General features: G+C 48.9%; 1 protein-coding gene across 2 annotated transcripts; it reads right to left on the reverse strand.

The window, feature by feature from the left end:
• Positions 1-1,690: 1,690 nt before the first annotated feature.
• Positions 1,691-26,604, reverse strand: POU2AF1 (POU class 2 homeobox associating factor 1). 2 transcript variants are annotated; one of them, XM_035008898.1, is made up of 5 exons: positions 26,321-26,604; positions 7,657-7,787; positions 7,111-7,153; positions 6,764-7,029; positions 1,691-3,816 (listed from the first exon to the last, which is right to left on the reverse strand). In XM_035008898.1, the coding sequence occupies exons 1-5, from the start codon at positions 26,334-26,336 to the stop codon at positions 3,502-3,504; spliced, it is 771 nt and encodes a 256-aa protein (XP_034864789.1). In that variant the 5' UTR covers positions 26,337-26,604; the 3' UTR covers positions 1,691-3,501. The 2 variants fall into 2 exon arrangements, with proteins under 2 accessions (XP_034864789.1, XP_034864788.1); XM_035008897.1 differs by having other exon boundaries at positions 6,764-7,153.
• Between the last annotated feature and the right edge of the window lie 1,022 nt (positions 26,605-27,626).

Consider the following 27,626-nt stretch of genomic DNA (forward strand, 5'->3'; position numbering starts at 1 on the left):
GATCTGATGTATAACATTGTGCCTACAGATAACAATACTGTATGGTACACTTAGAAGTATTTTGAGTGTTCTTGATAAAATTAATTTACTTAAAAATTTTAAAGCCCTTCCACAGAAGCCATAGTTGTACATGGAAGAACTAACAAATAGATTAAGAACACCAGCTTCTGGAAGTTTCTACACAAGCATTCAAGAGAAAAAAAAGCATCTGAGAAGCATCATGTCTCTATGAGTCTGAGAAAGGAGGCTTCACTGTAATCAACTGCATCATCCATATCCATATTCCTTTACCAGAATGTCATTAATTCAATTCAGTGAGGAACTATTGAGTGCCTCCTATCTGACTCACAAAGGAAGTTACTACAAAATAAGTTATCTATGATTTCTGATTTCGAGAAATTCGTGTTAAAAAAAAAAAAAAGGAAGGAAGGAAATTCGTGTTTAGCTTTAGAATAAGTCTCCAACTTCCACTTAGAGGAAGAATCACAGAATTTGAGCCTCTGGGCGATGTTATTATTTGGTAGATGCCCAGCTTCTTTGTCTTACCACATACTCATCTTCTCCTTGTTGCCTTTTTCAGGCTAGAAATGGGCAGCTTCATGGATCACAGTCTGGCAGAGCACCCACCAAGACCAAGCTAACCACATCTTCCACATCGCAGATCAAGTGGCTCACAGTTCTATCATGAAAGCTGGTAAGAAATGCAAAATGCATTTTTAAAAGATCTTCCCCCTTGGTAAAACTCAAGTACCTTTTCTTTCACATCTTTCTTCTGGATTATGATCTACATATAGAATAAGAAAAAAGTTAACCATAGTGATAATCTAAAGTGAGCTAAATAGCTGGATGGACTACTGTCCCCCTAATTTCTGGAAACAAGATACATGGCAGAATAAATTAGACTATTGGGGAACCTGGGTGGCTCAGTCAGTTAAGCGCCTGCCTTCAGCTCAGGTCATGATCCCAGGGTCCTGCGATCGAGACCCGCATCAGCCTCCTCACTCAGCGGGAGTCTGCATCTCCCTCTGCCCCTACCCCCAGCTTGTACGTGCACTCTCTGTCTCAAATAAATAAAATCTTTTTTACTTTAAAAAATGAACTATTAAAAAAAAAAGTTACCCCAGTAGAGATGAACAGTGAAGGCGGTGAACTCAGAAGTTGTTAGTAACTCAGAAAATCACAGGAAAAGGAGATCTTTCCAAACTGTTACTCACTCCAAGGACTCAACGTCGGAGGGGACCTGCGGCGGGCTTCTTGAATTTCCGTTTCATTGTGATGACTGGCCCTGAGAGACAGCTTCCTTTGGGCATAGCGCTCTGCACCGTGTCCCAGGCCCATAGGTTCTGACACCAGTGGTTGAATTTACCTCTGGACACCCAACATCATGAGACTTTATCCGTGTAACATGAATAACAGCAAGGGCAATAGGGTTAAAAGTTTTCCTTCATTGCCTCAGATCCCTGCTCTCCTGGAGACCCAGCCTCCTGGCCTCCCATGTTCTGCCCTGGGAACTGGACAGCCGGCATGGGGGGCCCGTTCCATCTTCCCTTGCAGTAGATCAAGTTGCAAAGTCAACAAGACTCCTGTAAGCTCCTGCCTGCACTCACCCTGCCTGACATGGGACTGCAAGCTAAGGGGGATTAATTTGATAAGAAATAAAACACTCCAGCAAAGAAAAGTCTGAGTAAATCTTTATTAAAATGTTTCCGTCTTAGCAGGAAAACCCAGGAAGAAATCTAGAGAGACTATTACAACCAAGACCTTTTACCTCAAGATAAAGAGAAAAAAAAAAAGACTGTATAAATCTTAGCAAATACTTATTAGCAAGTACTTTATTTCTATGCTGGTTTTTGCCAATTTAAACCCCCTTATGGAGATTGCTTCTGCATGGTCTCAAACCCTCAAATAATAAGCTGAAAAATCTTGCATAGTGTTTTCTCTAGGAAACCAAACGGGCCTGAGACCTCCTCCCCTTTGCCTACTCACCGTCACTACCAACAAAGATGTAAATTTGGTATTGAAAATTTTAACCTTTTAAATCTAAATATTAAGTCTGAATAAAAACAATTCAAGGTATTTGTATTGGGATTTTAGGCAGATGCTGAGAAATGTGGGTTAAAATAATCCCGCAGCAGAAAAAAATCCAATAAAAGGCAACTTTCTAGAGTTTTTACTTAAGATGGGAAAGAAAATGTGTCCATGAAGCTGTGATTTCTGAGAAAAGTTTATTCCTTGGACATGGATTCCGCCAACTAAGTGTCTGCCTGACGCTGGCTACGGTATTAGCGGCCAGGCGAGCCCGTTCTCAAAGCACACGGCCCCGTCAGCCCCTCTGCAGCCCCAGCAACAGCTGTGCCCAAGCACCTGCAAATCTGAAGTTTCCCCAGCAAAACAATAAAAATCGAAATGAAACCTAGCGGTTCTTCTGGCTGAGGCTCTAGAAGCCCCCAGGAAGGACAGTGTTTAGGAAGGAGGCCTTGGCTCTACATAACGGTGGCTTACAGAGGTTTTTAAGACACGCAAGAAGCACGTGAGGCAGCACTCAGCGAGGACACCGTCACCCCTGGGCTTCGGGGGGTCTTGGCCCCTCATCCAGCAAGCACCGCCGAGGGTCTGCCCACGGGAGGAGGCAGTCAGGCAGATTAATCCTCCTGATTACAAGAGCTCAGCTTTCCTTGCAAGTATCCTCAAGGAGAGCGCCAAACCACCCATTAAACCAATATTTTTCTTAAGTTTATTCTCCTTCTTAATAACCCAGTAATCTGGAGCTAAATGGGTGCTCAGCCCCTCCTTCTCTCAACCCAACCTTCTTCCATCCCAAACCTACCCACCCCCTCATATACCCACACTTCGTTCCCCTCCCTCCTCTGTCCCTTGAGCCAGCCCCTACCCACTCTGATGTTCTTTTCTGCCGGGACCACCCCCCACCCCCCACCACCTCACTGAGCCCCAGGCCTTGAGACTCTGCTGCCTGAGACTAAATCTGGCCGGCACTGAGGACAGCAAACAAAGGAGCAACTGTGGGAACTGACAGCTCAAGGACTCTGGCATTGGGTCTGCCCTTGGAGGTGTGGGAGGACATGGCATCCATCCCTAAATGGCAGAGGGCGGGGCAGGGCATCACAGGCCTGAAGACGGCTCAGCCACACTGCTACTTCGGTGAATGGTCGAGGCAGAAATCAAAGCCCCGGGGTCCTAGGCTTGCAACGCTGGCTTCAGTATCATCACTAAGATCCCTACAGTTCCCTTTCCAAAAGGAAGAGAAATGGAAAAAGAAATGAGAAAGGACAGAAAGGAGGGAAGGAAGGAGGCAGGCGGGGAAAAGGAAGGAAGGAGCGGAGGGAGGGGAGGAGGGAGGAGGGAAAGTCTATCACTCTAGTTTGGGGTGCAAAGTGTAGTTGTAACACGGCTACTCCAAGCAGATGTGAATCCTGTTCCCTGTTTTAAATCCTGTTTTAAAGCCCAGTTTCAGGGAACAGGATTCTCAGGCGGGAACACACCCTAAAAGCCTTCCACGGACAGCGTGTGGTTGAGTGCGTAGGCGTCCCCATCCTCTTCCTCCAAAAGTAGCTTGTCGATGGTCAGGGAATTCATGGCTCTCCTGGGGTCCTCCATGTCCTGGAGGACTGGCTCGGGGATGGAGATGGGCAGCTGGACAAACTGGGGCCCGGGCAGGGCTGGGGCCGGAGGCTGGTACTGCAGGGTGGAGGTGGGCAGTGTGGACAGGGGCTGAGGCCATGGGAAGTAGGTGAGGGGCGCCTGGTGCTCTGAGGCCTCCAGCTGGGGCCCCACCGTGGGCGCAGCCGCACTTCTCGTCTGTGACGGGAAAGACACAGGACCAAGGGTTAGCAGCCCTGGGGGACCCACCCGTCCTTGCCCGTCCTTGTCCTTGTGGGATCTCTCCATCCCCCTTTCCTGCTGTCTCCCTCAGGGGCTCTGTCTCCACCTGCTCAGAGTCCCCCCCCAAGGGAGAAGCCACACGGACTTCAGCTGGGTCCCTGACTTTATCCCTCACTAGCTACATGTCCTTGCTCACACTACCTCCCCAAGCATCCGTTTTCTCTTCTGTAAAGAGAGTCCCAGATAGGACTGATGCCATAGGGCCGAGCCTATTAGAGATGCTTTTCCAGATTTTATTGAATATACATTCCATCCCAATTTCAGGTATATTAAAATGTGGGTGGGGGGAAATGTACATCTTAAAAATCAGTGAAAATACAGCATGCTAAACAAGCCTGTCCCGAGCTGGCCACTGTCATGCCTAGACACAAAGACTGTCCTGGCTCCATACAGCAGTTCTAACATCCTGGGGTCCACCTGGACCAACATAGCTCCACTCACCTCCCTCCTGCTCTGGGCCAGACCTGGGCACTGGGAAGCACCGATCTATTAGTAAACAAGGCTTTCCTTAGGGCTTCCAGCACCTTCCATGTCCTCATCCTCCGCCTCTGAGCTGCGCCCCCCATGGCCATCCCAGGGCCATTTTCTCAGGTGCCCTGCACACAATGCCTCTCCTCTGTGCAGCAGCCACATTACAAAGCTGAGGTCAAGCCTGCACGAGAGGCAGGGCCTAGATCCTCACTATCTTCTACAGCTGAGGAAGCAGGGGGAGGAGGAGGAAGGACTCTGCATGAAATGATTTGAGCGAGACCCAAACCTCCCCCTACTGCCCCGACTTCCCCCATCCTGTCCCTGTCCGGTTGCCACTGTTTTGAGAGCAAACCATTAGAATCATTTCGGGACGAGCTTATTTCACTTTCCTGGGAATCTTGTGACAATGCAGATTTTGGTCCAGGAGGCCTGGGGGAGGGCCTGGGACTCTGCATGTCCACTCAGGTCCTTGGTGATGCCAGTGTGGCTGGTCCAGGGACTGTAGTTTGAGGGGCAAGGCTCTAGGGTGTTTTCCTATAGAATGCTAGAGCTGGAAATGGTCTCCGAGGCCTTCCAGCCTCCCAACAAAGCCTTACTATTTCCAGTACCTCAAAAATGCACATGGAACTCCTCCTTTTTTGAGTCATAAACCCGTGCAGGTCACCTGCAATGGCAGGTTTGTTGGCTCAGAGATGGAATTCCATTAACCCAGTGCTACAAAATGTCTTATCTCCTGCTCATCAGGAGTGCCGACTGGTAGCTCAAACGAGCTTTGATGAGTTCATTTACAAAGCGGCAAAACAAATAAATTATTTCTTAATAAATAGAGTTTGTTTGATACACAGAGCCTTTCAAAGTAGGAGGTGGGGCTAATGAAAGATAATGAAAGAAATCCTTGGGATTGAAATGACTGGGAACAGTTATATCTGCCACCTCCCACCCGCACCCAAGGCCCCCGATATGGAAATGAGTTGCTTGGGAAAGGTGTTGAATTCACTCCTTCCTATCCACAATCATGTAGGCCCCCCAACTGGTTCGCTGGGTAGCCAGGGGAGGGGCATGGGGTAGGAGGCCTTCTGGGGGCCCTTGCCTGGATGGTGATGAAAAGGCAGGGGCATCAGGATGACGCTGAGCCCTTGAGAGAAATGGTTGGGAGGCAGGGACCCAAAGCAAGCTCCAGCATCAATGTGGGCCCTGCAGCTACTCATGAGGCCCCAGCTCCCCTTCCCACAGTCTTCCCTGAACTGAAGCTGGACACGGCTATACCCATAGACCTCTTCTCCTCTGAACACTTGGGGGATTCCCATTCCTTTGCTCAAACAGGTACCACTCACATAAAACTATTTCTCTTGCTTTCTTCATTCCTTTCCCGCCTGGCACTTGGAGGCAGCCACTGGCGAATGTGGCTGGCCAACTTTAATCAGTCATAATAACATTTATGGAGTGTTTTCTGCATGCCAAGGATGATGCTAAGTCCTCCACATGTATCATCCCAATTGATCCTGACATCAGCCCTCTTGTTAGTATTCCCAGTTCACAGATGAGGACACCAGGGCTCAGAGAAATTAAGTCACTCAGGCCAGGGTCTTCTAGCTCCTAAGTGAAGGGACAATGATTTGAACCCAGGCAATCTGATGCTAGAGGCAGCACTGAAAACATTACCCTACAGGTGGGTCTGACTTCATCAACAGTAGTTTTCTGTGGGGCACCTGGGTGGCTCAGTCGGTTGAGCGTCAGACTCTTGGTTTCAGCTCAGGTCATGATCTCAGGGTCGTGAGATCGAGCCCCACATCGGGCTCCGGGCTCAGCGGGGAGTCTGCTGGAGGACTCTCTCTCTCCCTCTCCCCTTCCCCCAGTCACATGCTTGCTCTCTCTCTCTCTCTCTCTCTCTAAAAATAAATAAGTACATCTTTAAAAAAAGAAAGGTAGTTTTCTGGAAAGTTGTGTCACCTGTTGCTTAGCCTTAAGATCATCTGGAAAATCCCATTAAGTGAACAATCACCCCCCAAGGTATCAGAATAGAAAGAAAACACTGACTCTGGTACAAGACCCCACACAGACCTCACCTGACACCCCATTCACTGAAAACTTAAACTTGCAACCAAGACTTGCCTCTTTGGGGGCAGCAGGGGAGATTTAGGGCAGAGAGGCTGGAGAACATCCCAACCCTGAGGAGCCTGAGGTATGACGAGGGAGGCCCTAAGCCTTCTTTGTGGAAGCTATTTTAGGTCACTGGGAACAAGAGCAGGCCTCCCTGCAGGACAGGGTGGGCTTGACGACTCCATTATCCTGCAAGTCAGTAGCAGGAATGATCAGGGGTCAGGAAGTCAGCCCGCATTTCAAAGGGTGCCCTTGGCGTGGGTTGGTGCAGCCATGCGTTTGCTTGACATACCGTGACGTTAGTGATGAGCGGCTGGGAGGCATAGGTCAGCACGGACGAGGGCCCCACCACCGTGTAGCTCGGGCACATGGGCTGCACGTACATGTCCGCTGAGTAGGGGCAGCTGACGGCTTCGTGGGACACGTACTCCGTGTAGGGTGTCCACGGGGCCAGGGGTTGGAGGGTGGCCGGGGCAGGCTGGGAGAGCCAGCCGGCACACAGGGCCCCCTCCTCTGTCACCGTGGAAGCAGAGACCTCCATGTCAAGGCAGGAAGGACCTGTGGGAAGAAGGAAATTGCTGCAGGTGTCACCCCGACGGGGGACCTGAGGGGTGTCCCCAGGACTGTGGGAGCTCTTACCCACTGCGGTGTAGGTCGCCAGGGGCTGATGGGGCAGCACCACCTAGAGGGAGAAGGGAAGACCAGGATCAGCTTCAGCTATCTCCAAGGGGCCCTCTGCAGAGCACCTGCCCCGAGGGCCCCAGGGCAGGAGAGTAGAGGGGAGGGTCTTCCTTATGAGAGCAAAACACCCATGCCATGTCCCAACCCTCACCACCCATCCTATGGGGGGATACGCATTTCCATCTCGCAAGAACCTTGCGCACTTAGGGAACCGGCCTGGTCCTCTTCCAGTGGGGAGCCCCCAGCTCACGCCGGGCCGGTGGGGGTCATCTGCTCCCTCGGGCTGAGCCAGCCGGCCCATCCCCCTCATCCTACCTCGGGCGTCCCTGACTCGTTGCCCCCGGGGTCCGTTCTTCAGCAGCCACGCCCTGGCGATGTGCGGGCTTCATGGCCTCGGAGAGCATCCCACAGAGCAAGGAAGCACCCCCACCCGGCCCCGTGGGACACCCCGCCGCACGCACACGCGCACGCATACACGCACACCGGCCGCGGTGGCCCCCTCACCGCCGTAGGTGTGACAGCCGCCCCGCTGCTGGCGTGGCCACGTTTCCTCCGGAGCAGTTCCTTCACTGGCTCCTTCACGCGGACACCCTGGTACGGCCGGGGTGGGGCCGGGGCTTGTTCCGGAGCCGTGGCTGTGAAAAGCAATGTCACCGGTGCTCATCTCCCTCCCGGCCAAGCGCCCACCCCAGGGTGCCCGCTCACCTCGGCTGTGCCTGAACACGGAGGACCCACGAGACTTCCTGGACAGTCTCCCCCAGTATCGCCCCTCCTCCTGCCCCAAACCTTCTATGGCTCCCTTCCATCCCATCGATTAAGGCCTGCAAACTTCATGTACAATGGAAAGTCCTGGGCTGTTAGCTCAACCCATTTTCCAACCACTTTGCACACTAAGTGCTACCTACACCCCAACTCTGGCCAGACATTAAACCCCGACTTCTCTTCGTGTTCCTTGCATGTCTCATGTCCTCCTCTTTACTTGAGATTTCCCATGGTCCGGATCCCTGCTCACAGTTCTCAGCCTCTTGACTTGTCCTGGCTCAAGACTTAGCACAACCCTCCTGGCCGCCCCCGGCTACCCACAGAAGCCGCTTCCTCCTCCTGCCTCGGAGGCAGAGGGGTGTAGTGCTCAGCATAGGGGGCGGTAGAGGCCGGCATAAGAGCACTCTGAGTCCGGATGGCACAGGCCTCGACATCTGCCCTTGCCACGTTCTAGCTGTGTGATCCTGCACAAGTTACTAACCCTCTCTGTGCAATTTCTTATCAAAAGAATGTCATAAGGAGTTGCTGGCCTAGTAAATGAGAAGCACAGTAGGTGCTTAGTATAAAATCAGGTACAGAGTAAACATTTAATAAAATTGCAATCTGCTATATAATAATTAGTAATCCTTTGGTAGGATTGTAAATTTCTTACGCCCCTAACTAGATCATGAACTTGTCAAGGTGAGATATTATACCTTCTTTCTCTACACTTTCCCAGGTAGCATGTCCATAGCAAGCTCAGTAAGGTCTTTGTTGATTAATTGGTTGGATGATAATTTGAAATGTGCTGCCCTTTAGAATGTGCCCAGACCTTTAGAATGGGCTGCAGTGAATGATTCCCAGGTTCTCTGTGGCCCCCAGGAGAGAAGGTTCCCTGTGCCTTTTGTCATCAAAGCTGGGAAACCAAAGCACTGAGCTGGAACAGGGCACTTCCTGACCAGGGAGAGCAAGCCAGCAGCAGTCATGGCTGGGCAGTGACAGTCTGCCCACCCAGACGGCCCACAGCCTAGGGCCCTGGGTCTTTGGAGGGCAGGCCTGGGTCAGCCAAGAAGAGTGAGTACCACCGGCCCTGGAGACTCACACAGTGAGTCCATTATCATCCACCAAAAAGGGCCCCAGGGGCCTGGGCTCTGAATCAAAAGCCTGAAAGCCTGGATATCTATTAAACCCGGAACCATAGTGCTGCCCTGGCTGAACTTTGCTCAGTAAATACCCAGCTGATAAGAACCCACGCCTGACCCAGCACCAGACCTCCAGCCATGCCCCAGGCACACGCACAGCCTGGCCTGGAAGCCTAGCAGGCAGACAGAGGCAGTAGGAAGAGGGAAAGGGGGCATACAGAACCCTAGGGACACATGATGCAGAGAACCCCAGACTCAGATGCATCCAAGGGGGTTTCCTAACCTGGCCATGTAGCAGAACTGACCAGGAAGAGATACACAGTGCAGATACCCAGGCTTTCAGAGTTCTGATTCTGGGGGGGTTGATGTGGGCCTAGGAATCTATATTTTAAAAGTCCTTCAGATTCTGAAGCTCTGCTGGGGTTAGAACCACTGATAATTCATCCCTGATCTAATATAAGAATCTCCCTCTAACGTCCTAATAGGTTTATTATCTTCTTTTTAATTTCCCCTGTCATAACAAGGGATCTCTACTGATATTCATTCATTCTTCCAAATATCCCGGGGCACTAAGAACACATTACTGAACAACATAGCTGTGGGCCCTGCCCCCATGCATCTTGCATCTAGTGGGAGAGACAGCAACGCAACAGTTAAAACATGTGAAATTGAGGCCAAAACCCGAGTGTGGAGCAGAGAGAGATCCAGCCCGGTGCCAGTGGCCCAGGACTGCCTGTGAGCAGGTATTCCTATAAGCAGCATTAACAATGGACTTGAGAGCCAAAAATACCCGTATTCAAATCGGGGCTGTCGCTTACTGGTAGAAAGATCTCAGATGATTTTTTAATGCCTTGGGTCTCACTGATTCTTGTCTCCCACAGTGGTTGTGAGGATTCACTGCAGTAACACCCGGGATGCTCCCAAAGCCACGTCCACCTACGTGGTCTTTGCCTTCCCGTCCCCCACCCACTTCCGCCTTCCTCTGGGGAGCTACGATGCCAGGAGGCTCTTCCTCCAACTTGACCGGCCACATGGTAACAAGCACCATTTTCCCTTGCATTTGCCTTCTGATGAAACTCGCCATTCATAATCCATCTACGGCCTTCTCATCTATACAGTGAGGATCCTAAAGGTACGTGCCGGGTAGGGTACATGCTTAACGCAGAGATTGCACTGAGCAAGCATTAAATAAATGCAAGCTAATATTATTATTCTTGTTAGTAGCCGTATCCCTTTCCAGCCTCTGAAGACAGATACCAGGTCCCCTGTAGAGTCTGAACAAACATCCCATCCTTCCAGCTATTTCTTAATCCCTCCTTGTAACCCTCCTTCTGGGTGCCTCACCCCTGCACAGAGTCCATGTGCCACTTCCCCTCATGATCACTGATGCCCAGCATTGGCTCCAGAGCCCAGGTAGGGCCTGCTGGGGCAGAGAACAGGCCACCTGCCCTCCCACACTCTGCTCACTCATTCTTAGTCACCCACAGCCACATGGGCTTTGTTCGCACCCATATCACTCAAGCTATGCGTGTCTGCAAATGGGTTTCCAGCTATTCTGAGGCACAGGGTATAGCCTGAGGCATTATGCCCTGGGGAGAAACTCAGGGGACAGGGTTATTTGGGGGTCTGAGCACTGTGGTCACACTCCTCATTCAGCTGGGGGACAAGCAAGACTCATTCCCACAGGTAGGCATCTCAAGCCGCTCAGATAGGTACGGGACTAACCCCCTCTGTTTGCATGTGCACTTCTGGGGAAGGGCCCACAGGACTCCTGAGCCCACTCCCTCCCAGGAAGTGGACACATCGAACACTTGGCTGCAAAGGGGCCAGCTGGGCATTTCCAGGATCTTGTCAAGTGGTGGCTTCCTGCCTCCTGTTGTTTTTGAATCAATGAACAAAGCAGGCTTGGGGGAGGTGCTGTGAGCAGAGGGTATCAGCCTCTGAAGTCTGGACTTCCTTCGAACCCACAGTGTCAACAGGTGTGCCCAGCACAACGACCATAAGGAGAGCAGTTTCTAAGTCCCCACCTCTTCCTCTTGCAGTCACAAAACTCCCCCAGCTCTCAAGGATCTCCTGCCTACCCAGCTATGAGTCCAAACCAGCTGCCAGGGAATCCTGCAACTGACTACAAGCGTGCAGGCATGAGCGGGGGTGCTGCCCACAGTGTCTTGGCAAAATGGCCATGACCCATCGGAATCAGAAGCCTCGGGACAATTCCCAAAGGAGCCCAATGGCCAAGTGTGTGCGCGAAGCCAAAACTTGCAGTCGGTGCCTTTCACCCCAACCTTTGGGAAGCAACAATAAACGTTTCTAATTCTACAGTAAACACTGCTCCCTAGTGCCACCAGCATGAGGAACGAGCCCACAGATACAAATTTGGAATAAGAAAAGAGCTTGGTCTGAAATCATGATTGCTTTGCCTTGGGGCTTCTGGATCCCCGAACTGAGTTAGCTTTAAGACAACTACACTAGAATATTTAGAAGGAAAATTTTAAGAGTCTTAAAATAATTTCTTTTTTTTTTTAAGATTTTATTTATTTATTTGACAGACAGCGAGAGCAGGAACACAAGCAGGGGGAGTGGGAGAGGGAGAAGCAGGCTTCCCGCCGAGCAGGGAGCCCGATGCAGGGAGCCCGATGCGGGGCTCGATCCCAGGACCCTGGGATCATGACCTGAGCCGAAGGCAGACGCTTAACGACTGAGCCACCCAGGCGCCCAAGAGTCTTAAAATAATTTCTTAAAATAATAACAAGAGACAAAGAAAATAAAACAGAAGGTCAAAATGATAATACGTAAGCAGAGAGGATGAAAGTGCAGTGTCCCAGAGTAGAGTTGACCAGAGATTTTAACAGCCCCCCTCATCAAATTGCAGCTCCAGGTAGCATGTCCTCAAAGCCTGAAGCTTCCTCACCATGTATCCCGAGGTTTGAAGGCCCATTAAGTCTCCTGGGAGCATCCAAGTGTCCGCCACTGAGAAAAGTCTTCTCACCTAAACATGAGCCTCACTAGGAATCTCCTTTTGCAGGGTGAGAAGTTCAGCCCTGTTACCTTCCCACCACTGGAAGTCAGTCACCAGTGGAGTTTGGGGGAAAAAAAAAAACACAAAAAGCTCATTTACAGAAAAACCTATAAATTTGGCCCCAGTGAGGGCTTCCCTTTTCCAAAATGAGCGACGAAAAAATCTGAAAGTATAAAAAGTCAGCAGAAGACATTTCAGTTCCCCCTGCCACACACCCAGACATGCTCCACATCACAAAAATAAGAGTCCTACAGCTGTTGTTCTTCTGGAGAGCACAGACCATGACAGACCAAGCCAACTGGTCACTTCAGGCAGTGCTCCAGCTGCCTGGGCATGTTTGCACCGAGCTGAGGGAACGTATGGATTCTACTGATTTAAATAAACATGGCCCTCCAGTTCCTTGAAGAAGGTATAATAAATATCACCAAGCACATATGCAAAATTGTCAGCACTTGTTTATTTAATGACCCCATGCAAACCACATTCACACCACAGTGAGGAAGCTACTTGGCTAAGGAGGTAGGTCCCTCCTAATGGCTCCTCGTGGAGCCAACATCCAAGCATTTATCACATTTAACTTCTCCAGGCAGCTTTCAGAGAGTCTCTTCAGATGAGTGTTACCTAGAACAGCCTCCAAGATCCTCTTGAAAGAAGACTCTTCTCCCAGCCACCGTCAGGTTGCAGATTTCCCATGAGCCACCAGGGCTCAGCAGTGAATTGAACACCGGTTAGGATTGCTGCTCTAAAGGCTAGTTGGGATTCAGGGTACGCCTACATTTCTCTCATCAGGGAACCAGGAAGGGGCACCCATCCCACCCATCTTGACAATCTAGCTCACTGAAAGTGCTTTCTGTTTATAACTGACTGGTTGAGCTCAAGCCTGCAGCCACACAAGGCCATTTTGAAAGACAAAACCTTCCTAGCCCAGAAGGATACATGACACACTATTGATCCCTCCAAGTAACCACAGTAAATATTATTCTTTTTTGCTGCTGAAACTTCAGTATTATTAAAAAAAAAAAAAATCCACTCTAAGGAGAAAAACAAATAATTTTCTCTTTACTTGTAGCAAAACCAAAAACAAATAATTGAACAATAGCAATTCAAGCCTAGGGCTAACAAACTTTCCTAGCTTCTAACTGAAAACAAAGTCATAAAAGTTGCTGACACTTTTCACTTTATTTTTTTAAATTTAATTTAATTTTATTATGTTATGTTAGTCACCATACAATACATCATTAGTTTTTGATGTGGTGATCCATGATTCATTGTTTTCGTATAACACCCAGTGCTCCATGCAGTACGTGCCCTCCTTAATACCCATCACCGGGCTAACCCATCCCCCCACCACCCTCCCCTCTAAAACCCTCAGTTTGTTTCTCGGAGTCCATAGTCTCTCTCATGGTTCGTCTCCCCCTCTGATTTCCCCCCCTTCATTTTTCCCTTCCTTCTCCTAATGTCCTCCATGCTATTCCTTATGTTCCACAAATAAGTGAAACCATATGATAATTGACTTTCTCTGCTTGACTTTAATGGAAAGAAGTTTGTTTGTGCTCTCAGCCTAAGGTAGTTGAGGGCGCCTGGGAAAGTTTAGCTCAGATCGGCTAAAGGATTATCCACATCCTTAATTGAAACACTAATGTGAATGTTCGTCTTCTGCTGAAGATCTGAGTCAAAGTTTTCAAATTTGTTCTTTCCATTCATGGACAATGGCTGATTTTTTTCCAAACAGGAAGAAAGAACTTGGGCTTTGGCCAAAGATTGGACTTGACACGCTAGAGAAAGGCTCTCCCGCCCAATTTACACTAGATTGCAGTTTACTTTTTTTTTTTTTAATGGAGGCCAACAAAGAGATTTCCTAGGCATGTAAATGCGGGCTTTCCATTCACTGATGTTTGAACTGAAAGGGCTCTGCAGCCAGCAAGTATCACCACGTCACTCATATATTCTAGCAATCTGGATAACACCCAGGGCAGAGTGGAAAAAGATAGATCGACAAAAAAGTGCCTTTAAATGTGTTCAGAAGAATGGGGCCTGCGTGACTCAGTCAGTTAAGCGTCTGACTCTTGGTTTTGGCTCAGGTCATGATTTCATGGGTCCTGAGATCAAGCCCCTGGACATCTCTGTGCTCAGCGGGAAGTCTGCTTGAAGATTCTCTCCCTCTGCCACTCCCCCCACTTGTGTGCGCACAACTGCGCACGCTCGCTCTCTCTCTCTCAAATAAATAAATCTTAAAAAAAAAAAATGAAGGTGTTCAGAAGATATGAGAAAGTGGAACCTCAACTGAATTACAATCTGATGTTGCTTGTAAGGCTGCTGGGGCAGCCGAAAAGGAGTAAGCCATGGCGTCTTGGTATGTAAACTGGGATATCTCCATTGGGAGAGCTCCAAGATGGCAGGTGATCCCAGACTCTCTGGTCTGATCATAGAAGGGAAGGGAAAAGTAGTGACATTTCCCTTCTTTGTCCCCATTCTAAGAAGCATATTCCTGTCAGCCCCACAGAACTCGGTGATCAAACATCATTTGATCAATCATCATTTGATTAAAACCATCAAGTCATCTACCATGATCCCAGGGGGTCACTGGGAAAGGATAGAGAATAGCCACAGCCCTGGGTGGGCCAAAAGGACCTAGAGAGAACAACCTGAGAAAGAAGAGCCAGGGGAGGATCCTAAAGTACATCTGGGGTGACCACAGAGACTTGTTCAATCTTAGAACCACAGAGCCCCAGAGCAAAGGGGTCCAGGAGCCAAGTGATCCCTGTTTAAGGGAAGCCTCAGCCAGTCTAGAATGGACACCCAGGGTGATGACACACTCCTCTCAGATTATGTTAGGCTTAAGTAGAGAGCCAGTTTACTTGTAGCCCACTCTCATCCACCAAGTTCCTGCCTGAGGTGTTCCCACTTCACAGCCTCAGGATTACCGGGATTATCCCCAAAGTTCTGGATGAACTCCATGACTCTGAGTGAGGTCAGCCAAAAGGCCACTAGCGCAAGAGCTTTCAGATGGTCTTCATGGGCTCTGCTGCCGAGACTACCTTCCCCCGGGGGCTCTCAGTGCATTCCACACCATGTGTCGTCCTCCTTCCAAGGCTCCTGCAGAGCAAGCAGAGTGCACAAGGCTCTCGGGTTCCTCTCTCTACTCCCAGAGACAGTGTCAGTGTTCTGCTGCTTCTTCGTGAAGACTCAGGCATGGTGAATGCATGCATGCCAAATGTCCCTCTGTCTCCTGGTCACGACCTTAACCCCCAGGAACTCAGAAATCACCACGCTCACCTTTGCACAATTTCTGTGACTCACACAGCCCTGAGGCCTCACCACAGCTTCTGAAATAGGCAGCGGAGGTCTTCACCCTCCTTTCCACTGATGAGGAACACGATGCCCAGAGATGTTAAGTGGCTTGCCCAAGTCCACACTTGTAAATAGATGTGTCATTAGCTAAAGCCAAGACCTCTGATTCCAAGCTCAGTCCATTTCTGCCTCACCGCCTGCCTGCCCCCTGCCTGAGCAAGTCCACTTATTTCTCTGGGTAACCCCAGAGGTCAGTCACCAAATGTCCCTTGCCCCATTCTGACCCTCATTCCTCATGTCAGAGTCTGGGCTTGGACCACCCTGATCCAGTCTCCCTTGACGGCCAATTTCCCCAAGAAATAGAATTTCCCATCCAAGAGAGGAAAAAGAAGTCCATGAGAAGGTTACCAGCAGTCTGCTCACATGAGTGACGAGAACTGAGAGACCTAAACAATTCCCCGCAAAGTTTTATTTTTGGTATTTTCGACCGAAATGACAGTGGATAGGTCCACCTGAGGAACCAGCTGCATCTGCCTGTCTCTTACAGAAACTGGGGCCACCAGAGCAGAAAGGGCTCCCATCTGAGATACAATGAGTCCCAGAGTAGGGGACAAGACTAGGACAGCCCTGACAGAGCATGCCCTGAATAAATACATGCTAAGCAGAGTAAACCAGGTCCCTGCCATCAGGGAGCTCACCATCTCATCAAATGGGGTAGACATTAATTAAATAAATGTATCAGCAGACCTAGAATCACAAACTGTGACAGAGCTGCATCTGCCTCAGGGATGAAGTGTCCTGGCTGGTTGGGCTGGTTTCCACCTCCACTTGATTCAGTAGGACTTCCATGAGCAGCAAGCAGGGGTCCCCAGTCTGTAGGGGCTACATAAAGAGGAGAGTGCAAGAGGCTTTGTTGTCCTCTCTCTGATGCAGGGAGTCTGGTCTGGGGTGAGGCTAGCCCACACCATGAATGTAAGTCTTGCCCAACACATACAAAGTAGTCCCGGATGTTCAGGGTTCATCCCCAGCCTAGGGACCCTAGATGAAACCCAAAGATGTTTCACCAGCTGGTCCTATCCTATCTTGGCCGATTAGCCCACTAGAGGAAGACCAGCCCTAGGAACTCCAATTCCAAGATGGAAATCGGCTGGCTCCAGAGGTTCTATACTGTCTCATATCTAACTTCCTGAGATTCGTATTTGTAGGAGCTTTTGAGTCAGGCTACAACTGCTCTCAGTGAAGTAAGAACCCACCTCCATCTAAGGGTGGACTTATTTTAACAGGGAAGGGAAGAAGCATCTAGTGGAACCCTAAAATCCTTGGCATTGAAAAGTGGTATGATGTTGTTTGGGACTCAAGCAGATCTAGTCTGGAAAGCCTACTACGTAGCTTATCACTATGTGACCGTTGGCAAATCACTTAACATCTCTGTGCCTCAGTTTCCCTATTTGCTAAATGAGAGTAATGATATCCAGCTCATGGGATTATCATGAGGATTGTATGAAATTAACACAGTTAAGCACCTAGTACATAACAAGTGTTCAACAAACTGCTGTTTCTCCTATGATCTCAGCCTATCACTCATCAGAGAAGTAGGTAGCCCTGGTGTTGTGATTCTAACTTGCCCTTGTCCTGCTACATCCTGATACTGAATGTCTCTATCCTCAACACACCCAGAGCCTTCTGCTGCCAGCAAGGCCTGTCTCAACCTGCCTTCATTGTGGTCTTAGAAGTCATCCCTCAGGTACCTGGGCAGGTGTCCCCAAGCAGTAGGACAGCCATGTTTAGGAGAGAGGGGGCCCATGATGCTGCAGAGAGACTAGTCAAAGACCTCACTTGCAAACAGAACAAGCTTGGACAGGAGACTTCAAAATCCTAGCACTGATCTCTTATAAAGATATCATGAGCTGAGCAGAAGGACTTCTTTCTTCAGAAGCCAGCAGAGGAGTAGGTTTGTGGCAGATTTAAATTTTTAAAGGACAACTCCAGGAAGGAGCACCTTAGAGATTTTTGAGAGGCAGACAGAGTAAGATGGCATGCCTTTGTCCCTGACCTCAGATGTAGCCCCTAAAGGAACTTTTATGTATCTCCCAAAGGACAGGGACAGAGCCATAACTGAGGCCATAGTCATGGTACTTCTCCAAAGGCCTAGAAACCTAGGAGTACATTTCCCATATGGGATGGAAACATGGCAATATACATGGGAAGACGCTTTGACGGTCAGGGAGGGAAGTTTTATTGTCTATTAGAGCAAGGCGGAATTCTAGCAGACATATTGGGCATTGCCTTTGCTTTATCGAGAGCAGCCGGGATCAGAATGGGGAAAGAGAGGGACTACACTAAGAGCACAAGACCATATTGGGGGTAAGCCACCCCAAGTTGCCCACCCAAATTCTGTAGCAAGTTAGCACCAGAGTGAGGAGACTGAGCAGAGGAGTCAGAATATCTTTTCTTATTAGATTAAGACTCAGAGCCTGAATCTAGAATTGCCAGTCTTATCAAGAACAGGAAAAACCTATGGTTGGGCAGCTGGAGGAGAAGAAATGCAATTGTTTGTTCCTTGATTTAAGCAATATCTAGTTCGGGATTTTCCATACCAAAGAGATTCTTGTTAAAGAAATCAACTTTTCCTGAGACCAATTCCTTGGAGGAAGGACTCTTCAGACCCAGCACCAGCTATACATTTGGGGTCAGATCTAAGTGCTCCAGCCCCAAGGCTTGTGGGGACCTGGGACATAGGCTATGTGAGTGAAGTCAGCCCTCATAATTGATTCATGATGTGAGATAATGCTACTCAAGATGAGCTTTTTTTTGCCAAGTCTCTGGTGTACTAACCAATGGTCTCAGGATGTGGGGGCATTTCCTTGTGAAGGACCCTGAAGAATTTGTTAGAATAGCAAGCCTGGGAAAGGAGTCACCAGGTCAATCTTAGAAGAACATACCTCCTTCTTTGTTCACAAGATACCGATATAGACTGAAAATATGACCTTCACAGCTTCAAAGCTTCATGGAGCCCAATACAACATGCTTCACAGTGACTCACTCAGCTCTAGAGTCTGGTCTTTACCCTAGAAGCATTTAAACCAAGGACCTGTGACCAGGTATCAGGGATCTGGCTGAAGGAGTAGAGGATTGGTCCAGGTCACAGTTGTCAAGCTATAATCTAGAAACCCTGGAATAGAGTGGAGGCAACTGTAGTTGCCAATAAAGGGAAGGAAGCAGGGGAGTCTGGGTGTGAATGAGCAATCAGAACTTCAATATCCACCCAGAACTGCTCCATTCTTATTTTTTTTATTGGAGTTCTACAGTAGGTTTGGTTTGAATAAAGACATTTGTGTCAAAAAATGTTGTAAACACCAGCCTAGACGTGCCTGGATTTTCTTCCCAATGGTCATATGTTATGTCCTAATATGCCTCTTCATCTCTCAAGATCTAAGCAAGAAGTCTAATTATCATTTATTCTTGAGGATCTATATCCAGTGCCTTATGCTTCAGGATACCTTCCCTGATTCCATCTTACCCTCCCTCCTGCTGAAGATAATGTATGTCACTGCTTGATTTCTCTACTAAGAATAATTCCATTATTGGGTGGATGCACGCATGCATGGGACAACAAAGGGATGACTGATTTTCCTTCTATGCCTTTCCTGAATCAGTGTTGCCTTCATCCAGCATTAAAACTTCCTCCTGCTTTCAACTCTCTTTCCTCTCTCTCTCTCTCTCTTTTTTTTTTCTCTCTTTTCTATGTCCCCAGCATTTCACAGTCCTGGGAAGTGATAACAATCTCTGTACACTTCCTATCTTCCAGTTAAATTTATGAGTCTTTCTAGAGGGTTAAAAAGTAATTCAGCTTTTCTTAAGTGTGGTCAAGTCCTTTTTGGCCCCAACACCTGGTCTGAGAATGACTCTGGTTTATAATTCTTTGGCTGCCTGCTCTTTCCAGAAAGTGACACTAATGAAACCATTAAAACCAAGAAAGGCAGCACATTGCCGTTTCAGTTTTCAGTATCATTTTTGCTATTTCTTGCAAAATTCAAGGGTCAGTCTCCTGACAGCTAGATTATAAACACCTCAGTTCAATCTTGTGAATTAAAAGAAAACAAACACAGTTTTTCAGTCACTATGAGCCTGCTGCCTTATGACGCGTGGTAGAAAATGGTGGCCCAAGTTCCAAGTTTGGCCACAGAATGGCCATCTTAGCCATCAGCCTTAGCCCTGATCACTAACCCCACCACAAGTTACAAGCCTGGAAGTGTGCGCCCTGCTGTTTCACGAGAAATGCAGAACTCAGAGGCCACACAAATCACCATCTATAATTAGCCGCATAAGTTTTATTCTCAGAGGTAGAGTGAGAGAGACCGGGAAAATTAAGAATAGTAACTAATATTTATTATTGAGCATTGACTTAATGCGAAGCACAGTATTGAACACCTACCACAGCCCCATGAAGCAAAGAAGTCAGAACTGTGGTCCCGTTATACACTTTAGGAGGTGGCAGCAGAGTGAGGCAGAAGGGCTTGTGGGGACCGTGCAACCAGGGAGGCATAAATCTAGGATTCAGACTCAGATCTGCCTGCCCCAGAGGCGAAGCTTTAAGCTGCTAATGGCATAGAAAGAACAGAGACGTCACTCTCTAATTCCAAATAAACCCCTACTCTCTGTATGTTGCTTTCCACACCACACCACACACATGCACACATGCACGAAGGGGTAGCCTGACTCTTCCAAAGTCTAGACAGTTCAAAATGAAGGAAGTGCCAGTGGGGCAGAAGCCTTGGGTCCCACCTCAGGCGGCCACACAGGGCTCTTTATTCGTGCTGCCCAGAAAACAGATTGGCTGGTTTGGGGGGGAAGATTCTAGGTCGCTCTCTCCCCTTCAAGCCCCCCCCACTGCAGCTGAAAAATCTGCAAAGAGCCCCATGGAGGAGGTATAGACACAAAGACCTTATTCCTTGCAGTAAGTAAGATGAAACGTGCATCAAACTGAGTTTGTGAAGTAGGCACAGGAGTCCGCCAGCTGGCCACTTCATTTTTGCCATTGAGTTTCCACTCCTTTACCTGACGTGGAAGGCCTGTGCCTTCACCCAGAGCACCCTCCCACGCCCTGGGGGTGAGCCAAGGCCCACGGCGGAGACACGGGACAGCTTTGTAAGACAATATTCAGGCTGACTTACTAGCCTAATCTTCAACTTCAGTCTTCCCATCTATGAAATGCAGCTAAATACAGAACCTACCTCCTGGAGTTTCTATGAGGATTAAATGAAAGAACCCATCCAAAGTGTGGCAAAGACTGGCAGCTGCTGCACCCCCCATTAGCCCTCTCCTTTCTTACTCACAAGCCCCACGTTATGGGGGGCGTCAATGTGCCCGTTAAACAATGACACAATCCTCCCTTGCAGATCGGAGTGGCTGTTAGATGTCAGCGATAGTGATGAGGGCAGCAGGGAGGCATGATCTTGTTGCCTTTCTTTTCTCTTCTTCTTCCTTGTCCAAAACACAGATGTGGTGGCTGGAGCTAATGTGGCAGCTAGGAGACAATTTGGAGGACAGAAGCCACATGCCAAGGACAGCCGACCAGAAAGACAGAAGTAGCGGGAGCCGTTGCTGGCCCTGCAGACTCTGTGGACAGTCCTGCTCGGCTTACGGCTGACTTTGGTGTGAGAGAATGTACACCGCTGTCTTACTTAAATCCATCTTGTTTCAGGTCTCTTCAGAAGCAACCGAATGCAATTAAACTGATGCAACAGACCAGTTGGTACGCTGCAGGGAGCCAGGTAAGTACTCATGCCCCAGAGCTGGGACATCCATGGGTTGGGCGCGCAGGTGAAAACGTCCAAGGGTATATTAGAAGCCCTTCCCTGCAACTTCTAGGTCAGTAGTTCTCGCCTTGGCTACACATTCGAACTGCCTGGGAATTTTTGAAAATCTAATGCCCGGGGCACTTTAATGAGAACCTCTGGGTTGGGACCTGGACATCAGTATTTTTTAAATTTCCCAGAGCATTCCAACCTGTCGCCCAGGTTGGAAAGCACTGCTCTGTGCAGATGGAGGAATGCCTTCTGTTAGATTAAACACTTGTGTTTGAAACATGGATTTATTTTGTATGGGCCCTCATGAAAGCTCAGCAATTATAGCTGGAAAAGAACTTGGGTCAAGTTCAATCTCCCTGCCTCTTAGCCACGTAAAGGCAATTCCTTTACGTGGTTTTACAGCTGGAACGCTGAGACCCAGAGTGGTTAGGTGGCTTGCCTAAGGCCCCGCACCTAATAACCTGTACATTGGAAAGTAAACTCCATGTTTCCTGCCTGCAAGAACAATGCTTTGTCCGTAGCATCACACAACTGGGACAAGAAGATTCCAGAAAAGGCCTCTCCACCCCCAGCAGGCCTACTCTAATCAAGCAATTGCTCTACAAAAATGAGAAAACTAGAACATCGATAAGTATTTCATAACCGTGAAACTTCTGTTGATAATCAATCAGCCAACTTTGGTTTGGTTGGATCAAAGTCAGAAATTGGTGGACATCTTTGTTGGTAGGAAAATAAACTTCTTTAGAAAGAAGTCAGAGGGGGGAAGGTTTTGTATTACCTTTATTTTGTAATGGGAAGGTTTAAAAGCAAAAATTTACGGAACTTCTAAGTGAATTAAATGTCCAGATTTTTAGCTAATAAGTGTAGACAACCTTGGTTCTTTTTTATTCCTCACAACAGAATGATGTGCAGATGTGAACTGGAAGAGAGATTTCCAAACCTCTGACCTGGGAACTCTCTGGGTATGGAGAAAAACAAAGTTGGCATTTTTCTTTAGTAAATACAGGGAGAAGGAAGTAAAGTGTTCACCTTGAAAATTATTGCTCTTTCACCAACTAATCTGTGTGCTTGGTGATGTTTGTCCCTTATTTCACTTCCTTCTGTGCTTGTGAATTTGTGTCGTCCTTTAGATCCGACTTGTCCTTATCAACGAGAACCACTGAATCAATACATAAACTTGGTGAGAAGTAAAGGTGCTTATTAAGTGGACAAAGGTTGTAACACACAATAGAAATGTTAGAGGTACTCCACAGACCTAAATTACTTCTTGGTGTAAATTTGCCTGAGTTTCTGCAAGAGATGGGGTTTTAAACAGTATAGGGTTATTACAGGTTTTCCTTATGTTTAAACAAATTTTTGGCTTCCCTACAAAAATTGGCTACTTAGTGGAACCCTGGAGTAAATCCAGAGTTCTATGTTAATAAGAATTTTGAGGCCCTAATTTATTTGTCTGGGAACCTCTGCTTCATTGAAGCTGTCTGGAAGCAAAGGTACATCCGTGCCATAATAGTTTAACAGTAACTATTTCTTGTTGCTATCGGGCCTCGCTGCACTTCAGGGCCATGTCTACGGGACATCAAGATAAGCAGCCAATTCAAAGAAAATCAGTCAGCCTGTTTTCCCTTACACAAATAACAACAATAAAAAGCAGTTGTGTGATTCATTCATTTTCTAACAAATGGTGTTGAGTTTATTGTACGTAGTTCCATAGCTGTTAAGGAAGAAGTCAGTCAAATCAAATTTGGCTTTATGCAAATCATTTAATCAATTGACTGCAAATTTTATCTCCCACTGGTGTTGGCATTGTGTGACCCCAGGATGCAGAGAAACCTAAGGAAATGAGCATGTAAAGTATGACCCAAATCATTTAGCCCAGAGGTCGGCGAGCTTTTTCTGTAATGGACCAGACAGTAAATATTTTAGGCTTTGTAGGCCATATATATAGTCTCTATGGCCCCTACTCAACACTTCCGTTGTAGCAAAAACAGCCCCGGGCAATATGTGAACGAAGAGATACAGCCACGTTCCAAAAAAATTTTATTTGCAAAAACTGGTGATGGGGCCGATTTGGCACTCAGACCACAGTCTGCAGACCGCTGATTTAGACCCTTGGAAAACCATTTGAAAGATCCCACCGCTCAAGAATATTTTGATCGTGCCTTTTTAACTATTCTGATCAAAGTGTTTGGAAAAGGATAGACAGGAAGGAATTTAGCAGAACCCTGATCCCTCCAGATGGGCCCAGGGGACGTGCCTCAGTATGGAAGGTGCTCCCTCACCACTACCCAGAAACTTGATGACACTACCCACATTCCCTACTTTCACTCCGACTAAAACCTCAGAAGGCAGGCATTAAAACCCCCATTTTGCAGATTTTTCAGAATCTGCGAAGGTTGAATTATTAAGCTGCAGAGCCAGCTTTCCAACCCAGACCTGTCTCACTCCATCACTCCTGCTGTTTCTACTGCACTGTGACCAGCTGGCCTGAACAAGGAAGGGCCTCTCACTGGAGTGGCTGTGAATTCACATCCACGCGGGGCCTGCAGGACCAAGTCCAGACCCCAGAAGGAGAATCTGCCGGCGGAGTAATTTCTTTATCTACCCGGCCAGTCAAGCAAAGCTCAGAACCATGCATGGGGCTCGCAGATTTCCACTTCTGTGTGCTAGCAGGTCTGAGCTGATCCGAACCAAAGTCAGTGTTCACATTTGGTCCACAAACAGGGATCCTGGGCCAGGTAGGGAGGAGGCAGCATTTACAAAGTGGATGTTTTCTTAACCCTTTCCAGAACGCGAGAGTACAGTCATTTCAAATCATGGCCTGAGGGTGTTTTCTGAAAAAAGAATGTGCCTTTTCAGCACTCTTGGTGTCTGATTTCAAACTCTGCCCTCCCATCAGGTGATTCAAAGTGGGCTGACGATGCTGCCCTGTTTTAACTAGTTCCCCACAAGGTATAGGCACCTAGGTCCCCTCAGTGCCCCTGGACAAGGGTTTTATTTGGATCCTGGGTAAGGGGATGGGTCTAGTGCCCGGGGCCTTTCCTAATTTCCTTTAAGGTGCCAAAGGACAATTAAAAAGAATTTTGACTGTGTGCATCTGATCATGTAGAACCATTCACCCCAGTTATTCCACAGACAAGCTTACAATGTGGTCTCCCTAAGGATGGAGTTCGTTGGACCCGACTGACGTCCAGCGTGTGAGCAGGAAACATGCCTGCAGCATCTCCTTTGAAAAAAAAACTGCTCATCTCTTAAGAGGAATTAAGGAAGGAAGAATGTAGTGCATAACCAAGAGTGGGGAATATGGTAGCTCATGAAGGCAAAAAAGCAACCCGTATCTCAGACATTGAAGCAAAACCAAAGCAACAAACACCCTTTTGGTGGCATCTCAGCTTACCAAGGTAAGGGTAGCTCTGAGGAATGGGTATTATTTTTACCCCATTTTACACATGAGAAACCTAAAGATTTTTTAAAAATTGAAAATAAAAAGGAAAGTGACTTGCTCTGAATAGGTAGGAACCGAGGCAAAAGTTCCTCAAGAGCTCACATAAAATCCACCAATTCAAATCTAAGTGTGAGGGCTTATGGACACCCAGCAGCGTCCAGTAAAAGACATGAGTGCCCACCTGCCTTCAGCCACACAGCTCTCCCTGGGGCTGGGTTCTATTCCTCCATCCTTCAGGTAGCCATGTGCACCACCCATATGAGCATATCTCTGGTTATCTTGGAAGGATTCCATAGCTCTCAAGCCCAAATTAAAGTTCATCTCTTTTTATTAAAAAAAAAAAAAATTGCATCTTGCCAGCATCAAACAATGAGACTTCACAATCGGAGAAATTTTGAAATCGCTCCTCCGAATTATATATTAACAAGCTTAATTCCAGAGAATTTACACAAGAAATAAAGGAAACAATGAGTTGGCGATAAAGTGGCTGTAAGTTCTGTTTTAATCAGTGGAAGTATATTTTCTGAACTTTAAGGCCTCCAAGAGAATAGCTTTTTGTAAACTAAACAAACACTCCCCAATTTATCTTTTTCTGTAAATCTAGATTCTCTTATATTAAGTTTGCTTGAAGCAGGGTGTACATCAATTCATTAAAAGGCATTTTAGGGGCACCTGGGTGGCTCAGTTGGTTAAGCGACTGCCTTCGGCTCAGGTCATGATCCTGGAGTCCTGGGATCGAGTCCCGCTTCGGGCTCCCTGCTCAGCAAGGAGTCTGCTTCTCCCTCTGACCCTCCTCCCTCTCATGCTCTCTGTCTCTCATTCTCTCTCTCGCAAATAAATAAATAAAATCTTAAAAAAAAAAAAAAAAGGCATTTTAAAGACCTGGGCACCTTTGAAAAGGCAGACCAATTTTGGGGTAAGATTTCTTTCTTGAGGAAGTCCAGAAGCGAGCCCCCAAGAAGGTTCGACTCCCATGAGGCAGTTGAGTTGACTTTGTTATTTCAAGAAAGGAATGTTGCAGACACTCTCTGTATGGTTCCAATTATTAATAACATGAGTCTCTGTTTGATCCCACATAATGGAAAATAAAGTTCACACTTGCTCCATCCGACCCCAGGGACGAACGCGAAGGTTAAAGAGAAACGGGGAGGCGCGGAGAAGCACGACAAGGGGCAGGGCCGCGGAGCCAGCCAAGACCTGCCTGACAAAGCCAAGCCCCAGGGTCCCGGGCACTCACAGGCACAAACGACGCCTTCGGCAGAAACCGAAGTCGCTCAGAGACAAACAGGCCCCAGGACAGGAACCACAAGCTCAAGAGCAGCTGATCATGAAAACTGAAGGCAGTCGTGTGAAGGACTGCACGGCTTTCCCCTCTGGGCCCCAAACCCGTGTCACCTTTGGCTTCTCATTGTGTGAATCATGCACTGGCCTTTCCTCGCCCCGGTGATTCACGCCGCACAGCGGGGACACGATGAGCTGTCCCACCTTGGAACACTAGCCCGTGCCCCGCAGCCTGGAAACTCGGCCTCACCTCTGGCAGGTTGGCTTCCCCAGCGGCCCCGCCGCCCGCCTCACCCCTGCGCTCCCTCCCGCTGGGCTCGCGGAGCCCGTTGCCTCCGGCCCCGCACGACCACATCCTCGGCGACGCGGCCCGGCTCCCTGGCGAGCTCCCGGCGCCTACCTGGGCCGACAGGGCTCTGACGGCCCCGGTCGCACCACTTACGTTTCTGCCAGAGCATGGCCTGTGACAGGATGTCGCCTTTTCTCTTTGAAGCAGACAGTTTGGCTTCTTGAATGTGGGCCCTGGGTGTGCTTTCCTCCAGCGTAGCCACCGCCTGCTCAGAGGATGTTTCCTCAGCTTTTTAAAGGCCCGAGTTCGCGCCGCGCGGGGCCGCCGCGTCATCACATCCTCCCACCTCAGGCGCCGGGCGCTTTTTCTTCAGCGAGGCCGCCCGCCCGTCACCCCACTGTGCGCGCCCTCAGGGCCCCCCCGGCTGCAGGCCGCCCGGCTCGCGGCCAGCCGGCCGGATCTGCCCGACGGCGCGGCGCAGAAGGCCGGGGCGGCCCGGACGCGGCCCCGGAACGCCGAGCGACGGCGGGCTGCGGTGAACACGTCTGCGGGTGGGAGCCGCGCGAGCACGCGTGTCCAGACTCGGAGCCCTCCGGGCCCGCGACGGGCCCCCAGGACCCCGGACGACTCGGGGTTGGCTGTGGTGCCCACTGAGGCTTCTAAACCACGGGCACGTCGGCGGGGCGCAGGCCGCCATGGGCCCCGCCCGGCGGGAAATGCAATTCCCGGGGGGTCACCGGTTCTCAACACAGGAGGAAACACCTGTAGCCTCTTCAAGCCTCACTAAACACCCTCTTCATTCTTTTAATACTGCTTTTCTGTTGATTCCATTTTGAAACCCAATAGCCCCTCCCTTGCCCCCCAGCCACTACCAAAATGGCGAGGCGTCAGCATGCTTAAACGTGGAGGGCGCCCGTGGAGAAAGAGGCCAACTCGCTCAGGGAAGAGAGGAGTAACCCCTGCTCTTCAACAACGCAGTGTGAGCAGGGCCTCCCTCCTAGTACCACCCACCTGCTAGCACAAAGCTTCTCAAAAGAAAAGGAGTGAGGTTCACCACCTCATAGCATATGCGGGTTAGGCCACGGACTCCCTCCCGTCTGGAAGCTTTCTGCCACTGTGGTTCTGAATCCACATGCTTAGGCCCCAGTGACCCAATCATTTGACCCCGACTACAGCCCCCTAGCGGCTCTGCGCCCCACCCCCCACCCGCTTCAGAGCCATCTGACACAACCCTGTCCACCGGAAACCAAGGCACCTCCATCCAACCTGGCTCAGTCATAGGAGGGGTGGGTTCCCAGCGAGGCTGTGCCTCTCCCTGGCTGCGTCCTCTTCACCAAGTCACCTAATTCTGAGTCTCTGTTTCCTTGTTTATAAAATGAAGAAGCAGTTCTCCGAATGTCTCACGGGGTTCTTGGGAGGATATGTGACCTCACTGGTCCTGCCTCACATGGTTCTGAGT

This window comes from Mirounga leonina, unplaced genomic scaffold, assembly GCF_011800145.1.
Source record: "Mirounga leonina isolate KUSES-001 unplaced genomic scaffold, KU_Mleo_1.0 Mir_153, whole genome shotgun sequence".
In the NCBI taxonomy this organism is placed as follows: Eukaryota; Metazoa; Chordata; class Mammalia; order Carnivora; family Phocidae; genus Mirounga; species Mirounga leonina.